Source organism: Lepidochelys olivacea (genome assembly GCF_965140295.1).
Source record: "Lepidochelys olivacea isolate rLepOli2 genome assembly, chromosome: 15".
Classification (NCBI taxonomy): domain Eukaryota; kingdom Metazoa; phylum Chordata; order Testudines; family Cheloniidae; genus Lepidochelys; species Lepidochelys olivacea.
In genome coordinates, this window is record NC_140425.1 from 8,230,122 (window position 1) to 8,247,398 (window position 17,277).

At 50.9% G+C, this 17,277-nt stretch overlaps 1 protein-coding gene across 1 annotated transcript; it reads right to left on the reverse strand.

Annotated features, from left to right (window-relative positions):
* Positions 1-3,789: 3,789 nt before the first annotated feature.
* Positions 3,790-15,465, reverse strand: LOC311531479 (L-serine dehydratase/L-threonine deaminase-like). Its single transcript, XM_084648868.1, has 8 exons — positions 15,092-15,465; positions 11,349-11,509; positions 10,538-10,577; positions 9,869-10,008; positions 9,572-9,663; positions 8,371-8,598; positions 7,492-7,616; positions 3,790-5,368 (listed from the first exon to the last, which is right to left on the reverse strand). The coding sequence occupies exons 2-8, from the start codon at positions 11,499-11,501 to the stop codon at positions 5,160-5,162; spliced, it is 987 nt and encodes a 328-aa protein (XP_084504994.1). The 5' UTR covers positions 11,502-11,509; positions 15,092-15,465; the 3' UTR covers positions 3,790-5,159.
* Positions 15,466-17,277: the final 1,812 nt, after the last annotated feature.

Here is a 17,277-nt window from a genome sequence, read left to right on the forward strand (position 1 = left end):
ATAAAGGGCTCACCAAGGGCTAAGTCCATCTGGCTCCACAGAGCAACTAGATCGTAGGGGAGAGATTTCCTTTTAGGGGCTTTCAATTTTGTCTAATTAGCTGCCCCCTCTGGCTTAGATTCTTGGATTAGGACATGGGGCAGACAAGTGGCAACGTATTCATCATGCCCTTCAGAAGCCCCTCCATAAATTCATTCCACGCTAAAGGATCCGCACCCTCTAAATGTCTCATCTTTGGTATCCTCTTTCTACACATGGGAACATATGGGAAGAAACAATATGAATATCTTTCATTGGACTAACTTCTGTTGCTAAAGAGACATGTTTTATGTATCATAGTCTCTATGCTGCTAACTGTTGAGGGAGATTCAGCACAAGTGGTAGAGAATTGTCAAGTTTTTGTCTTGCCGGTTTTTGCTGGAGGACTCCTTGGAGGTCTTGGGGATCAAGGCTGTGGGCCTGATTCTCGTCTTACTTACCCTGGTGTGACTTCATTTCTCTTGACAGATGTGTGGTGAGAGGAGAATCCAGCCTTGGGAGCCTTCTCAGCCTTTGACTGAAAGGACAAGGTGCTGAGTCTCTAAGAGAAAAATCTCTTCCCCTTCCCCACGTGCACATGTCTGTGTTGAATAGTTGGCAACAGACAGGGAGTTTTATTCGTACTCTTCCCTCCTCAGTTAGGACCTGATCCAAAGCCCATTGAAGACTCCCATGGGCTTGGGTCCTTTTCTTGTATGGCAACCCTTCCAACTGCTCCATAGCAAGTCACTTCACCCCCTGTGCCTCGGTTTCCCCATCTGTAAAATGAGGCTAATGATGCTAACCTCCTTTGTAAAGTGCTATGAGATATTAAAGGCACATTCTTCAACAGTGCCTCTCAAAGAACAAACCTGGCTGGCCTGCAGTGAAATATTCCATATGTGGCCTTTTGGGCATGGTGCAGACAGCTGGAAAGGCAGCAGGCATCCAATCCCAGGTGCTGCCCAGCAGCGGGTCTCCTTGGGCTGGAACCAGCACTTCCTGCAAGGGGGCTGGTTGATCGATGGGAAGGGGAGGAGGGTCAGGGGCTCCTTGCTTGTGTGGTGTGAGCACAGAAATGCCTCAGGCCCTGGGACTTAGCCAAGCTGTTGTGGGCCCTGCCAGTGTCAGACAGTGGGTTAAGAAGTGCAGGGAAGGGACAGACTCGTTTGTTCAGCTGGGCTCAGATACCCCCTTCACCTAAACCTGTTAGGATGGAACTTACCTCCCTAGCTCTGACTACCCCCAGCTCTCGTCTTGTCTTTTTGGAGGGGTGGGGGGATTTCAGGCCTCAGCAGATGACCCCCAAAAGAACCCCCCTGCCCTTCCAACCCTCCTGGATCCAGCGCAGACCCTTGTGCCTCTCCAGCTAAAGCACCAGCTTCCTACCTCGAACCCCACCAAGGCCTCAGCTGTTTACCAGTGTCTTTCCGTGCAGCAGTGTGTGCTGCCAGCAGCCCTCAATGCAGAATAGCTAGGGGGGGCTCTTGTTTTTCAGTGCACCTTCTAGTTTTAAACAAAAACGGTTTTGTTTTGTTTTTTGACTGAATAAACATTTTTTAGTGAAATATTTTCATTTTGGTAAATGTTACCGCATTTTGGTGAAAAATTCGAAACTGAATGTGGAATTTCTTTTATTGTGAGGGGGGATGTTTAGGGTTTTATGTCAAAATATCAATTTTTCTGAAACCCAAACATTTGTACAGAAAATTGAAATATTTTCAGGGTTTGTTTGGTTTTTTTTAACTGAAAAATTTTCATGGGCCCGTTAAGAAAACAAGGGATTTTTTTGGTGTTTTGGCAAAATAACTTGCGTTTTCTATCCTGCGTTATTTCTCACCCTTCAATGGTCTCGCCTTGGTCAGCCCTTCAGGCTGGGTGGGGGGTGAGGGACACCCCAGCTGCGTGAGCGTTTGTTCAGACTCCCTGTCTGTCTACGTATCTATCCAGAGTACCTATACAGGGAAAAGAAACTCGACAGTAGCTAGAGGACTCCCAGGCTAGCGGACAAAGGCATAACAAGCTCCAATGGCTGGAAGCTGAAGTTAGAGAACTTCAGCAAGAAATGAGGGGCAGTTTTTTATCACGGAGATTAATTCACCACTGGAACAATTTACCATGTGTTGTAGTGGATTCTCCATCCCTGGAGTTTTTTTAGATCAAGATGAGATGTTTTTTCTAAAGATCTGCCTTTGTTCAAACAAGAATTAATTCAAGAGCAACCCGTGGCCTGTTACACAGGAGGTCTGACTAGATGTTCACAATAATCCCGTATAATCGCTGCAGCAAAGTATGGTACTTCACATGGTGAGGGGGGCCAGTTACTTGAGCACCTTACAATGTGTAACATATTTATCTGTACAGCCCCTCGCTGATCTGGCACTAGAAACCCCTGGGTTTGGATTCCAAAGTCACAGGTTCAACCCCCATGCTGACAACCCACCCAATGGCATCAGCTTACGCTAATGCCATGAGAGTCCATTGCTGTCAACCCAAATGGCATGTCAATACAGTTTCCTCCTCTGGAAACCCCAAGAGACCTCTGCAGAGAACTCCTTCGTGGGCCAGTCTGTGGCAGAATGGATGTAGGGTAGATGAGGAATCTCAGTGCCTGCTTTCAAATCCAGCAGCAGCTGAGCAAGAAAAGGGGGAGAGAGGTGGGGTCACAGAGAGCTTGTCAATCTCTTTCCTCCCTAGAAGGAATCCCCCCCCCCCCGGATTCTTGAAAACGTAAAATGGAAGAGGACAGGACAATTTTCACCTTAGCCATAAGAGCCCAGCACAGGGATAGCAGTTTCAAAGACATCACCCAGCATTCCCAGACAGACATCTCTGTTTGAGCAGAATGGGTTGATTTCAAGGGGATTAAAAAGGGAAAGATCATAGGGGTCTTAAAAAACCCTCCTTTACAGATCAGTGCTAATCTTAGTATATGTAATGCCATCAAATCAGTGGGATTGCTAACATGTCTTGGCTCTTATTTATGCTGTTTGTTTCCTCCTGGTTTCTATTTCTCATCAAGAATCTAAATAGATGTGTGTGTCTTGTTCACATGCCAGCTGGAGGCTGCCAGAAACCAGCTACTCCCCCTAACATTGCAGGACTTGCGAAGAGGGAAGTAGAGGAGCCAGCTACACTGGCTCTGTGCCAATGGGGACTGTCTTACAGTGGGGGTGGGGGGGAAATTGGACTTCTCTTCCCTTTGTCCCACCAGAGCAGCACAAAAGGTGCAGATCAGGACCCAGAATTACCCCCCTAAATTATAAACTATGGTCCCTTGACCTTGTGTGTCACAATATATTCAGCCTTCAGGCTGCAAAAGTGGGGAACCACTGACTTAGAGGATAAAAACCTACTACTGCTGACAGCTAATGGAGCTACTCCCTTAACTCAAGTGGCAGGGGCCTGTGCTTTGGTACAAAAGTTTCTGGATTCAAACCCTACGGAAAAGAGTTGTTACATTTCCACAGCAGAGAGGGAGGGTGGTCCAGGGGTTAGGGTATCTGCTAGCAATCTGAGTTCCATTTCTTGCTCTGCCACAGACTTTCTGGATGACCTTGGGCAAGTCATTTATCTCTCTCTGTCTCAGAGCTCTATGTGTACAATGGGGTAACAGCCCTGCCCTGCTTCACAGGGGTAGTATGAGGCGCTCAGGTTTTCCAAGTAGTAAAGGTGAGATAAAATCACAAGATGGTGACACTGGGGCAGCCTTGCAACCCGGGCAGAAAATGGCTGCGCAGCTTCGTCTGGAAACAAACGAGAGACGCAGCCTTATAGAAATACTGAATTTTTTTTACGTGCAAAAAGTTAAATAGTGGACACTATTAGAAAAGCCAGCATGTTAGGGCGTGCTGAATTCTGGTTACAACATCCAATATTCACGCCTCAGACTAATCTCACGTTACACAAAACCTTCCCCGACACCTGCAGCCTGCAGCGTAGGCAGTGAAGTGACAGATGTAGCTCCAGAGAGATTGGCCCAGCCTGCTCTCTGCCCCCATGCGGAGAGGTCCAGGCTGGTGAGACAGGGATGCTAAACCAGAGGGCACAAGGGACCTCCCCAGAAGGCATGGGCTGTGCAACCACTAGGCGAGGAATTCCAGTGGTATTCTATACCAGCTCAAGCTTTCATCAAGGTAAGGATCAGCCCACTGATGCAGGCCAGACCAGACCAACCCAGCGGCTGATCTAGTTTGGTAGCCTGTCTCCTGGCTATGCCGAAACAGAGCTACAGTCCATCCAGGGCTAGGAGCTCACCTCTGAGAATCTCTCAAATCTATGGTGGGATGGGACCTCGAGCCCAGCCCCCTGCTCTGAGTCAGGACCAAGTAAACCTAGCCCACCCCTGAGTGGTGTTCATCCAACCTGCCTTAAAAGCCTCCATTGGAAGCCTATTCCAGAGCTTAACTGTCCTTAGAGTTAGAAAGTCTTTCCTAATATCTAACCTAAATCTCCCTCCCTGCAGATTAAGCTCAGTTCTTCTTGTCCTACTGCCAGTGGACACGAACAGTGATCACGGCCTTTTATAACGGTGCTGAACATACCTGAAGACTGCGATCAGGTCCCCGACTCCCCCCAAGTCTTCAGACTAAACATGCCCCAGTGTTGCAGAAGGTGTCAGTTACACAGCATGGCCTGGTGATCAGGGCAGTGGATAAGGAGCTAGGAGACCTGGGTTTATGCCTGACTCAGCTGTGTGACCTTGGACAAAGTCACTTCCTCTCTCCGGGCCTCTTTCCCATCCTTTGTCGGGCTAGATTGGGTCTGTCTCTCGCTGCGCATCTGTGCAGTACCTGGCACAACGGGGCCCTGATCTCAGGGCAGGCCTGAAGGGGCTGCTGGAACTGATGTTGATAATAATGCACAGCGTTGTGTGGAGGTGTGTGCCTTGGGGGAGAGCCTTCCTGCCGGCTGGCTGGTGACAAACCCATGCCTGGAAGTTGTAGGCAGGTTGGGAGTCCTAGATTTAGCCTCAGCCTGTGTGATCCAGCGTTTGAGGCAACGTGATGTGACCACAAGTTAGAAATGCGCATCATTGCTGATGTGTGGACTGTTAAAACCAGCATCCCACACTTAAAATAAGGCCCTGGATAAAACTCCAGAGCTCTTCCTCCCTCCCCCCCGGGTGGTGCCTTGCCAGCCTAGGCCGCCATGACGTTCTGGATGCCCAGCTGCTCCTTGAGGCGCTGCAGCTGGGCCAGCGTGATGTTGTTGCCCCCACACACGATGATCACCAGGGAGCCCAGGGCATGGCCCAGTTTCCCCTCTGCCTGCAGCTTCTGCACCACGCCGCTGTAGATGGCAGCCAGCGCCGCCCCACAGGCTGGCTCCACCAGGATCTTCTCGTCGTCTGCATGGGGGGGAGGGAGGAGAGATGGGGGAGGGGCTAGCTGGTGGTCACTCGCCTATCACACATCCGCTCGGGGCAGGAGGCCTCAGCTAGCAGGGGTGGGGGGGTGACACAGAGCTGGCTGCCCCGGGTGGTGAGCTCACTGCTGGCCCATGAACGGGGAGGGGTCCCTGGTTCATGGACTCAGTTGTACTCACTATCTGTTTCAAGGTGCCAATTGGGGGGAAAAGTTGGCCTTGATCCATGACAGCTCTCTGAGGAAGGGCCAGTGGAGAGAACAAGCCACAAACGGGCTGGAAAAACTTGTGGTGGGCTCACTCTTCCCTACCGAGGGCAAAGCTTGGAGAGAACGACCTGTTTGATCATGGTCAAAGCAGCCACTGCTCTCCCCTGCATTCAGGGACACACAGGGCCTAACTGACTACCCCCTGGGATAATGAGAACATCAGGGGTGCTCTCACTCGCTCTCTGTCAGATTCCCCTCCTCCGCACCATGAGTGAAACAGGCCGTTTCTGAGAGAGGAAGCAGGGAGGGGATAGGGTCAGCGCATGGAGGTAGCTTTACATTAGCCTGTCAGGGACTTGGGGACAGCTGTGGCTCTAGGGAACACAGCGGGTTGCAGGAGAGGAGTTCTCATTGGCAGTCACAGGATGCATTGTCCCTTTAAGAGGCAGGGGAACCAGTTTGGAGGGAGGGGATAGCTCAGTGGTTTGAGCATTGGCCTGCTAAACCCAGGGTTGTGAGTTCAATCCTTGAGGGGGCCATTTGGGTCAAAAATTGGGGATTGGTCCTGCTTTGAGCAGGGGGTTGGACTAGATGACCTCCTGAGGTCCCTTCCAACCCTGATATTCTATGATTCCCTGTGCAGCTTCTCAGTGGGGCCAATTTAGCCTATTCTATGATTCCCTGTGCAGCTTCTCAGTGGGGCCAATTTAGCCTATCTGGTGCAACTTCAATTGGTGGCATGTCCCAGCTGGGTGGGGCCAGGCGTGCTTTCTATAAAGAGGACCCAGGCTGAGAGAAGGTCTCTGCTGGCCCTCTCTGGTGTTAGAGAGACAGATGTGCCTAGAGCAAAGGCCTGGGTGGCAGTGGGCAGAAAGAATCTCAGAGGAAAGCCCCAGGGGTGGGTAATTGTTTGGGGCTCAGGATTAAAAGCCAATGCATGGGGAGGACTATTTAAAAGCTTCAATTGTCAGGGGGACTGGGAATGGGAGAATCCGGTGCTCCTGCACATCAGGAAGGGGAGTGGCCCAAGATTTAGGAAGGATCTGGAGAAGCAGTCCCATGTGAAATTTTTGTTAAGAGTATGGTTTGGGCTGGGAGAGGGCCCCTGTAACCCAACCTGGCCAGTGGGTTTTAAAACACCCTGTCATCTGTGGGGGAACACTTTTCACAAAGTGATCACTCTATAGATGACCTCTCAGCACTCCTCATCAAAGGAAACCTGCACAACCCTTTCAAAAGGTGAGCTGGGAAGCTTAAATTCAGAACTTTGCTAGATACTAAAAATCATGGACTAAACAGACACACTAGATTTATGGCTTATTACAGCAATCTGTAACCTGCTAACAACACCCCCCAGCTGCCTTCTCTCCCTTCCTCCCATGCTTGGAAGGGTGTTAATGGGCCACCTTATGTTGAATGGTCCCCTGAAATAGGTGTTAACTACTTATGCTAAACAATCTGTTCCAACTTGTATTTAGTTCTGACACTTGTTCCCCAGACCTGAAGAAGAGCTGTGTCTGTGTAGCTTGAAAGCTTGTCTCTCTCACCAACAGAAGCTGGTCTAATGAAAGCTATGACCTCACCCACCTTGTCTCTCTAGTCTAGTGGGCTCTATAATGATTTGTGAGACCTGCAGGGATGTCTACCTGCTTGGGGGTGGGCAGAAGGGAGATGGTCAGCCATTGTGTGTGAATGAATTGGCAAATGAATGGGACACAGACAGTTCTTGCCATGCTGTATGACTAGAACCCCTGGCCATGGTCAGCGGGGCTATTTTAAATGTTTCTATTCACCTTTGGGGAGCAGCAGTGTCTTGGGGAAAAAAGGACTCTCCTTTGGCATGTTGCTGTCTGTGAGTGTGGGGGGCCTCACGCTCAGGGAGGGGCCTGTTACGTACCCACAAATTTTTCAATGGCCATGACTGCCTCCTGGTCCGTGACGACCTCTGAGAAGACTGGGTGCTCTCGGGCCAGCTTCAACGTCTCCGCTCCCACCGTCTTTGCCCCAAGTGTCTTTGCGACGCTGCAGCCAGGAAAGGAGAAGAGGAAAGAGACACGTCAGCTGGTGATAAGGGAGTCCCCACAGCATACCCTTGTGACGTCAGCGCTCCCTATCCCTGCGAGCATGCAGGCAGCCAGTTTTTTTCAAGCAGGGCCCTGTGGGATCTTGGGGTGGAGTCTCCACTGACCCCCACGTTCCCCTTGCCAGAGCAGGGATCCCTGCATTCATGCTGCATCTCTCTGTGCTGCTACCACATCTGGGGAGCACTGAGCAATCCTTTGTTCAAGCACCTTCCCTTGCCCCCTGTCTTTGATTGGGCAGACAGCCCTTTCAGGTTCTTCCTTGCTGTCATCAGGTGTGCGTGGCATGAGTTACCTCCTGGTGAAGCCTGGTTCCTACCTCTCCCTAGAGCACAAAGGAGCTTAATTTTGTAGATCTCGGCTTAATTTTGTAGATCAAGTGCTTACTCCCATCTGCAGTGCCCAGAGAACTTTGCCCCCGGCTGCCCCTGTGGGGCAGCATTGTTGTGCTATGCACAGGAGGGGGCTGGGTGGAAGAACCCATGGGAGGAGTAAGCTAAACCAAAATAGCATCCAAGACATGTAGGCTGCAGAGTAGAGAACAGGGAGGGGATTCATGAGCCTGCCGCCTCAATTCTCTCCTCCATCAGACCCCAAGCTGTGGTTCTGCCCAGCCCACCCCAAGCCATGGCTCCTCTCCCTTAACATCAGGTCACAGGCCGAGCGCTCTGATTCGTCCTCCTCCCCTCACTCACCTGGTGATTTCTGGCAGTGTCACCAGCTGTCCAGCAGCCATGGCAGCATTCAGGCTGTGCGCCCCTTTGGTCTCCATGGCAACAATGGGCACATCCTCCCAGCCCACCTCACGGAGACCCTGGACCACTCCGCACAGCATCCCGCCGCCTCCCACAGACAGGGCCAGCGCCCCAGGCTTGGAGTCCAAGTGTTCCTTCAGCTCCTTCACTATGGACGTGTGGCCTTCCCTACAAGGAGATAGCAAGAGAGATTGGGACCAGGGGAAGGGAAGGCCATGGCTAGAGATGACCCGAGATCAACAGTCCTGACCACGTTTCTCTATAAGAGCCTGGAAAATACAGGTCTTGATTTTTTCAGCAACACCAGTGTCATCCCACTGAGTTCAGTGGAGTTACTCTTGGTTCACTCCAACATCAGAGAAGCTGGGTCTCCCCCCAGTCTGGGATACTTTGGTTTAGCAGCCTGAGACAATTTCAGCTTTGAAAGGCTGCACTCCAGAGTCAGGCTGCATCTTGCTGCCTATGGGGATGAGTGACACCTCAGAACAGGCCCAGGCGTGAGAACTAGAAGGCAAGGGGTTGTGTGGACAAGCAGGCTGAGGTCCCGCCTCTGATCAGGATAGGAGGACCCCTCTAGGTCTTCCCAGCTATAGGACTTTCTAAAGCACTTGTCATAATGGTACTGAGACACAGCTGTTGTTTTTAGGGCAGGGGTGGGGCGTATCAGTGCAGTGGTGCTGGTGAAGCCCAGGTCTGAACGAACATGGAAATGGTCATGGATTCCCTTTCTTATGTCCTTTAGCTCCCAACCCAGGTTCAATGCACAGCTATCCAGGCTAGGCTGGTGGTAGCAGCTTCTGTGGATGTGCTGACTTTAGAAATTCACCATGTGGTGCATGTGGTCAATAGATGCTCACGCTCTGTCCAGCAAACTTCATGCTGGATCCCATGCCTGGTGCGCCAAGAGATGGTGGCCACACTAATGCAGTCCAAGCAGAGAGTGGACTTCTGCCACAGCACCACCTCTTGTTAGATAGTCCACCCCTTTGTGTGCAACACAGAATGACCTTGTTGGGGCTGCATGCAGTCGGATTTAATCTTGGCCCATGGTTACTCAGGCTAGCAGGGATGTTAATAGGCAGCAATGGCTAAAACAAAGCCTTCCAGCCTCTGGTGTCCCCCTCTCCCTCAGGCCACATACCAGATGAGGGGATCATCGAAAGGAGGCACATAGACCCAGCCAGGGTTGTTCTTCACCAGCTCCTTGGCTTGTTCTATGGTCTCATCCAGCATCTGCAGAGAAGAGACGTTTTATTAGCCACTCACAGTGGCTTATGGACAGAACCATGAACCTCACAGCCCGTGGGGCAGCTCCCTCTGCAGATCTGTCCCAGTCCTGGCTCTGGGACATGGTGGGAGAAGATAGTGAGGCTCTCACCCCAGGCAGGCAGTCTGCTCTCTTTTGTATACCCCCTTACCCAGACATGCACATACCTACCTCTCCCACAATGCAGACAGTGGCCCCCTCGTCCTTCAGCCGCTCGATGGTGAAAGCTGGCGTGGACGTGGGCACGAGGATGGTGGCTGGGATGCCCAGTTTCCTGGCAGAGTAGGCAGCTGCCAGGCCAGCATTGCCACCTAAAAGCAACCACATCGGGCCTCATGGTTTCCTGCATCCCACCATGCAGTAGAAGTCACGGTGCTGCCTCTGGTGCCTCCCAAAGCAGTGTGTCCCTCTGCCATCTTCTCGTTCTGCCCTCCCCAAGCCTTGGGGCTGCCCAGGAGTTTCAGGAGGCGTGGGAATCTTGCAGCACCCCAACAGGTAGACAGTGTCAGGGTGTGGTGGGGAGGATTGTTCCGTCCCAGGAACTCAACATTGCATTTCCCATGTGACCAAAGATGTCTAAAGCCCTGTTGCCACCCTCGCATGACCCACACCAATACCATCACTGGGGCTCCTCTTCCCTTGGCAATAGTCCCACCGCTAGCAGCACCAGCCAGCAGGGGCAGCCTGGATTCGGATCCCTGGGCATCCTTGTGGGCATTATTTACATCCGGGCACAAGGAGAGGAGCCAGTGCCCGTGAGTTTCTGGGGCAATTTGGGCTTAGGTGTGACACAGCCACCAGCCACCTCAGGGAGCCAGGGCCTGGGTTGGTGTATCTCACCTGAGGAGCATACGAAGCGTTCACAGCCTCTTTCCGCCCACTGTGGAGACAAAGCAAGAGGAAGGAGTGAGTGGGAGCGAACGTGGCCGCAGCCGGTAACCACACGAGAGCGGCTCCTCTCTCGGCAGCCTAGCCCCTCCAACCCCTTTGATATTTCAGGTCATTCTCCCTGGGGGCTCCTTTTATGCCTCTTGTCGGCCCCTTCTGTAGAGCCCTGCGTCGCCATCAAAGCCGCCATGACCACGCAAGGCCAGGCAACAGCCTCCCTTCTGCTCCCGCAGCCCCAGTAATGTGGAGCCTCAGCAATTTCCACCCTCCTCTTTCAGTCTGAGAGCAGACGGTTAGGTGGGTGCACACCCAGGATCAGGTACCCGCTATGGGACTGCTGTAGTCTGCTGCTCAACCGCAGTCAGTCGGACGCATTGAAGAGATGTAGGGAGCATAGCTAGTGTCCCCTCCAGGTGGGCACAGGAATCCAGGCCAGGTTCTTCCCCTCCTAGGGGTTACACCAGAGTCTGTTCCAGGTAGGTACAGAAATCCAGGCCAGGTTATCCTCAGTCACCCCTAGTTAGAGGTCAGGCTTCCAATGAGTCAATGCTCCCTACAGTATATTGGATTGCTGCAGAGAATGCCCAAACTGGACTGCTGTGCCTGCTGCAAATGGATCCCAGATTCCCAGCTACCCCCTGTCTCTCCACCCTCTCCCACCCCCAACCCCCACCAGCAATGGCCCATTCCAGCTTGGCTCTGCAATCTTCTCCCCCCACCAGTCGAACACTCAGCCCTTGCCATGGCCGCTCAGAGTCAGTACCGTTTTACAGAGGTGGCCGATGCCCCGAATTTTAAAGGAGCCCGTGGGCTGAGCATTGTCCAGCTTCAGGTAGACATTGGTGCCAGCCACCTTGGAGAGCGGGACGCTGTCCCTCAGGGGGGTATTCACATGCAGGCTCCTGACAGAAGTCATGCTGGGCTCTGAGGGAATAAGGGAAATAAGACCCATCATCAGGACCCTGGGTATTCTGTGGGTTTACTGTGGAACCCACCTCTTGCTATGCTCTTGCTATGCTCTTATGCTCCAGGGTCTCAGCTCCCATTTTATAGGGGTGTGAGCTGCCCATTCGTTTCAACAAACCATTAACTCTGAAGGCTAATAATGGCTCAAGTGTCAGGGTGGTTAACTGTTTCACTGCTGTTCATTTCAGCTAATTTATTTATGCCTCACCTCCAAATTACCTCCTCCCCAGGCATAAAAAGCCTCAGCTCCCCCTATCCAGCTGTTTCCAGCTTCTCCCTTCTCCCAGGTGGACAATGCAAAAAAATCTGTGTCACAATGAAAGTGTGGAACCAACATCAAATAAACGGATTTAATCTAAGACAAATGGGGGGAGGGAGGTTTGCTGACCTGAGTGACTCATTCATTTCCCTATTTAATTAATTAAGCCCCATCCATATTCTAAACGCAGTGAAGCAGCCACATAGTTACCAGGCTGACTCACAAGTGCTACAGCAACCAGGGGATCTTGGTGCAGAATCTACACTCCACTTGCCCTGGGGTACATGGGTCCCTGCCTAAAATGTCACCCTCCCAAGGCTCTCTCTGGCCACCTCTATCCAACCGTCGTGGCCTCAGGTCCATCCACTCCCTGTTCTCAGCTCTTGGTGTAGATCTGGTCCCCTCTGTGCTCCCCAGCTGCAGGCCATGCTGGACTGTGTCTGCCGGATTTGTCCGAGTCCCATTCTCTCTGTAGATTTTCACATTAAAAACTTCCTTTGCCCCTTAGCTTATGGCTCCCTTTGGCTAAATGCTTTGTGTCCCTGTGTGTGAAAGATGTCATCCAGGATGAACTGCACTGGGGGGAATGGGATATGGAGCCTTTCAGCTTGAGGGGCCAAATCCAGACCTGGCCTGAGTGCCACTCCCATGTGACCCCAGGTCAGTCAGTAGAGTATATCCTGAGCCTCATCATTCATTTGTGTCTTTCTTCCACTCCTGTCCTGTTTTCCACGTGGCCTGCTAGGCCATGGCTGCCATGTTTCTGCCCTCACTCACCCTTCGATTCTCTCCTCAAAACACGGCGAGGCCGATAAACCCAACTTTCCCCCTCAATGATAGGTAGTAAATGACACCCCCAAAACAGACCATGAACCTAATAGGATGCCTGTGTAACATCCCCACCACAGGCCATCAGCAGGGCTGCAAATTGGGGCCTCCAGGAGCATAAAAAGTCCTTGCTGCTGCCACTTGAGTTAGAGGAGCTTAACAGTGGTAGTGGGCTTTTATCCTCTACATGGACCAGCCACTAGAGGGGGACCTGGCATACTCAAGCACTGCCCCCCTATCCCTTGTCTTTCTGTATGTCTGGAAGGTAGGTTCTTTAGAGGGCAAAGACCTCCCTTCATTTTTGTCTACAATCTCCGTAGAATGCACAGAATTGATATATCAGTGGAGCTGGTCAAAAAATGTTAAGTTTTTTTTCTTCCATGGTGGGGGGGGGGGGTGAAATTGAAATTGTTTTCATTTTGTGCTCATTTTTTCCACAGAATTTTAGGGATTTTTATAACTATATAAAAATACTTTTGGGGTTTTCTCCCCCTTTTTGCTTTTTCCTCTCCCTGCCTCCAAAAGAAACACATAAATGTTTCTCAGTTTTCTTTGAAAAATTTCAGCCAAACAAAAAAAATTTGATTTGGTCAAAACGCCATTGTTTGTTGCGGGGTGGCGGGGGTGAGGGGAAAGTTGTCATTTTAAAAAAAATTTTTTACCAACTCCATGAATCATTGATTATTAGTAAACAGTAGATCTGGCCAGCAATATGGTTTTCCTGGTCTGTGAAAGCTTTTGCGATATCAAAAAATTTTCCCTTCCCAAATCAAGACAAAAAGTCAAACTTGAAAATTAACACAAATTTGAAATCTGAAACAAATTTTGGTTCTGGTCAATTTACATGTTTTGTTCCAATTCTGACCATTTTTTTTACTTCTAATTAGCTTAAAAGTTGAAACAAAGTTATTCTGAGTGGGCAAACTGGGATTTTTTTATTTAGAACATGTTGAAATGAAACATTTTGGCAATTTTGAAACTTTGTTTACAAAAATTTCAGTTGAAAAATTTCTCAAGACTGACCTTTTCCCAGAAAAAGTTTCAGTTTTGACAAATCAGCATTTTCAGGTGGAAAGATGTTTTGGTGAAAAATTCCCAACCAGCTGCAGTGATCCTGTGTAGCATTCCCACCTAGCTATGTGTGGAATGACGTAGGGGTTTTTGTCCCGTTCCGTCACTAGAGCCCATCACCCTAGCTGGGCCTAGTTCACATCTAGGCAGAGGACTGACCGTACCATGGTTCTGAACTCCTGTCTCGTCCCAGAAGTGGAGGCAGAGGCGCAGTGTTGGACCATGTGTGTGTGAAACGAACCCTGCTACTGCCCAAGCATCTGTCTTGTGACGTGAGGCCAACCGGGGGACTTCATTCTGAGCCCATGAATTGTGGCTCCATGGACATGCACAAGGCAAAGATCCTGCTACTAACTCAGGGACAGCCTATTTGCAGGGGGGACACCATCTCTGAGCTGAAGGAGATCCCCCCCACCACGCTGCAATGCTGCTGGAAACCCTTCTTTTAGCTCTGGGCCTTAACTCAGTGCCATCCCATTTACAGGTGATCCCTCTGGAGAATCATTTGTCAGGGGAAATACACAAACAGATCATCTCTGTGAAGGCAAATGGCTTGGCACGTGTGGCTGGGACACGGGGCGGGTGGGGAGCGAAGAGCTACACCATTGCCCCACAGCATCTGCTCTGGCCATCCAGCTGACTGTGGCTCCAAAGTGAGTCCTTGGTTAGACAGGCAATGGCAGAGATGCAGGGACTTGTGAGTTAAAAGCTGGAAAAGGAAGGGAGGAAAGGGGAGGGGTCCCCAGAAATCCAGCAGGGAAACAGACATTCTTTGGAATCCTGTTTATTGCTGTTAAAAGTGTGCAGAGCACCATGGAGATGCTGACTCCACATAGGTTTGAGCAGCTACCTAGCATGTCACAGGAACCCGATCAGTAATTACTGGACTTGCACTGAACAAAACAGTTAAGGGCCAGTTTTGTGCAGAAGTGGCCACTTATTCTGGCCCAAAAGACATCTCAGGTCAGGCACCAAAGAAACCGAGACAATCAAAAAATCAGTGGCCAGTTTTGAAAAGGATTGTCCTTCGTCTTCAAAGATCTTCAGCTGCTAAGATGATGAAAGCAGAATAGGTAAGTAGGAGCACTTCAGAAACCTTCCCTAATTCATCTTACCAAACCTCACTTCTGAAGCTTTAATTCAGCCTTCCAACAGCCCTGCGAGCCAGGGAAATGCTGTTATCATTGATGTGTAGATGGGGAAACTGAGGCATGGAGTGATGAAGTCACTTGCCCACGACCCTGGAAGGAGTCAGTGTCAGAGCTGGGATTAGAACACAAGTGCTCCCAGCCCTGAGCTCCGACCACTCCTTCCTATGTATTTATTAGTAACAGATAATAATCTCATTGTGTGCTGGGAAAGGAAGAAAGTGAGGCACTTACCGGTTAGCGTTAAGGCAGAGCTAATGTATGCTCTGATGGCTTATAGCTGCAGCTGTTCAGTGCAGGAGTGAGCAAGGCTGCCGGTCTCCTGTGGTCCCTTCTCAGCAGCTAGGGTAATCTGTGGAGTCACTGTCTCATTGGAGGATGCTAGTCCCTTGGCAAGTTTTATAGGCCCATGGTTTTTGCTTGGTGGCCAATTGGGGAATGGGGCACCCCCCCACACCTCCTTGCCTCTGATGTCATTCCCCTCCCCTGCTCAGCAGAGAGATTCCAGCTAAAGGGGAACCAGCAGCAACAATACCGAAAGGGAAGAGAGGTCAGGGAGGGAGAATTCTTCAGGCTCTTTGCAAAAGGAAAAGAGCTTATTTCAGGCGCTCCCATGCCAAAAGGAGGGTGACGCACACTGGGGAGGGACATTGCTCAGACAAAGGTTCCTTGAGTCAGATGTTTCTGAGCCGGCTCAAACCAGGCTGAAGAGCCAGGTCTGGAATTATGATTAGGGGGAAAGGCAGGGGGGCCCTTTTGCTTTCACAAGGCCAGCCAGTCCTCTTGCTTTCTCAGAGAAATGCACGCAAGGGACTGGAACAGATGAAGGGAGTCCATAAACGGGACCACTGTTTATCCAAACCTGGCTTACTTTTATTCTCTCTCTTCTACCCCCATCTTTCTCTCACTCCCACTTCCCCATGAGACTTTGGAACGTTTGCATCTCTATAGTTAGCTACCTTTTAAGAGGCAGTGTCATGAAATGATTAAATGGGGTAGGGGGGGAGGGGAGGAGGAGAGGCAGGACTCCAGGGTTCTATTTACTCTTGATTTTGTGTGATCAGGGACAAGTCAGTTAGCTTTGCTGGGCCTCCTCCCTCCATCTACCAGCACCTCCGAACTATTTCAAATTAGAAATAACAATAATAATCTCCGTTCATTCCCAGCCTGTAGAAGCAATAGCTGGATTGGTTTGGTATTCTGTTTGGGGAGGGAGGTGATCTAGACAGTGCGAGTGTGCTGAGTAGGAAGAACACACTGAGGGAAAGCTAAGTCAGAGAGAATTTTTTGAATTTAGTTCTCAAAATGGTGAGCCTGGGGTCTCTTGTGGCAGAGAGTTCCAAAGTCTATGTTCCAGTTCTTCTGAAAGTTTTGTCTCCTGCACGCCGAGCCTCCCCATATACATTCACAGTTGTGTAATTCTGGAGGGACTTAGCTGTTCTGTGTAGTTGTGATTGTGGTGTTACTCAGGTAGCCTGGGCCAGTCACAGGGATGGCGCTGAGAATGAGGACAGAAGTCTTGCCTTGGACTCGCTATTCAATGGGGACATGGTACAGAGAGCAGACACAGGAGGGGACAGGCACATGACCTAGCCAGGGGGCTGCTGCATTTTGTTCCAGTTGGTGCTTTTTCAGGGTGTGTTGTAGACCTAGAGGGCCGGAGCCTACTCTCACTTATACCACTCTGAGCCTAGTGTCTACCAGTGACTTCCATGAAGATTCACTTCTAATTGACACCGGTGTATGGGACGAGAATCTGGCCCAGTGTGTTGCAATACACATGCCTACATGTCACAAGTGTATGATTCACCATGGGCAGGTCTCTGCCAATGGGTTGGGATGCAGTCTATGGGTCAGTGGCAGCTGGAAGTGGGTGTTTCGGGCACTCTTTGAGTAGCTAACAGCACTGGCAAGTCCAAAGAGATCATAAGGCCGCAGAAGGATTAAGCAGTGTGAGGGCAGGTGCCCTCGATGGCGGAGAATGTTGCAGGCTATTATTATTTGCGTTACCATAGTGCCAGCCACAGACCAGTACCTCACTGTGCCAGGCGCTGTACAGGCACAGAACAGAAAGGTGATCCCTGCTCCAAGGAGGAGGCAAGTTCTTCAAAGCACTTCTCTCTTCATACCGACATCCCCTCGGTCTCGCCTGCATTTGGCCTTAGCCAGCTGCTCTTCATCCGGGGGCTGAATTTGGCTGAGCACTGAGGGAGGGCAGAGATGGGGCCATCGATATCCAGGAGTGCTGCATACTGCCTCCTGCCAGCACTGCAGCCCTGAGCATCTCCCCCCATGGCCTCCTGCAGGAGGCGACTGGCAACGGGGCTGGGATTGGAGCCCCACAGCTGAGGGCTGTGCAGGTGGTGGACCAGTTGCCTACTTGGGCTGCGAGTCCTGAGCTGTTGATTGGTCCTTCCACT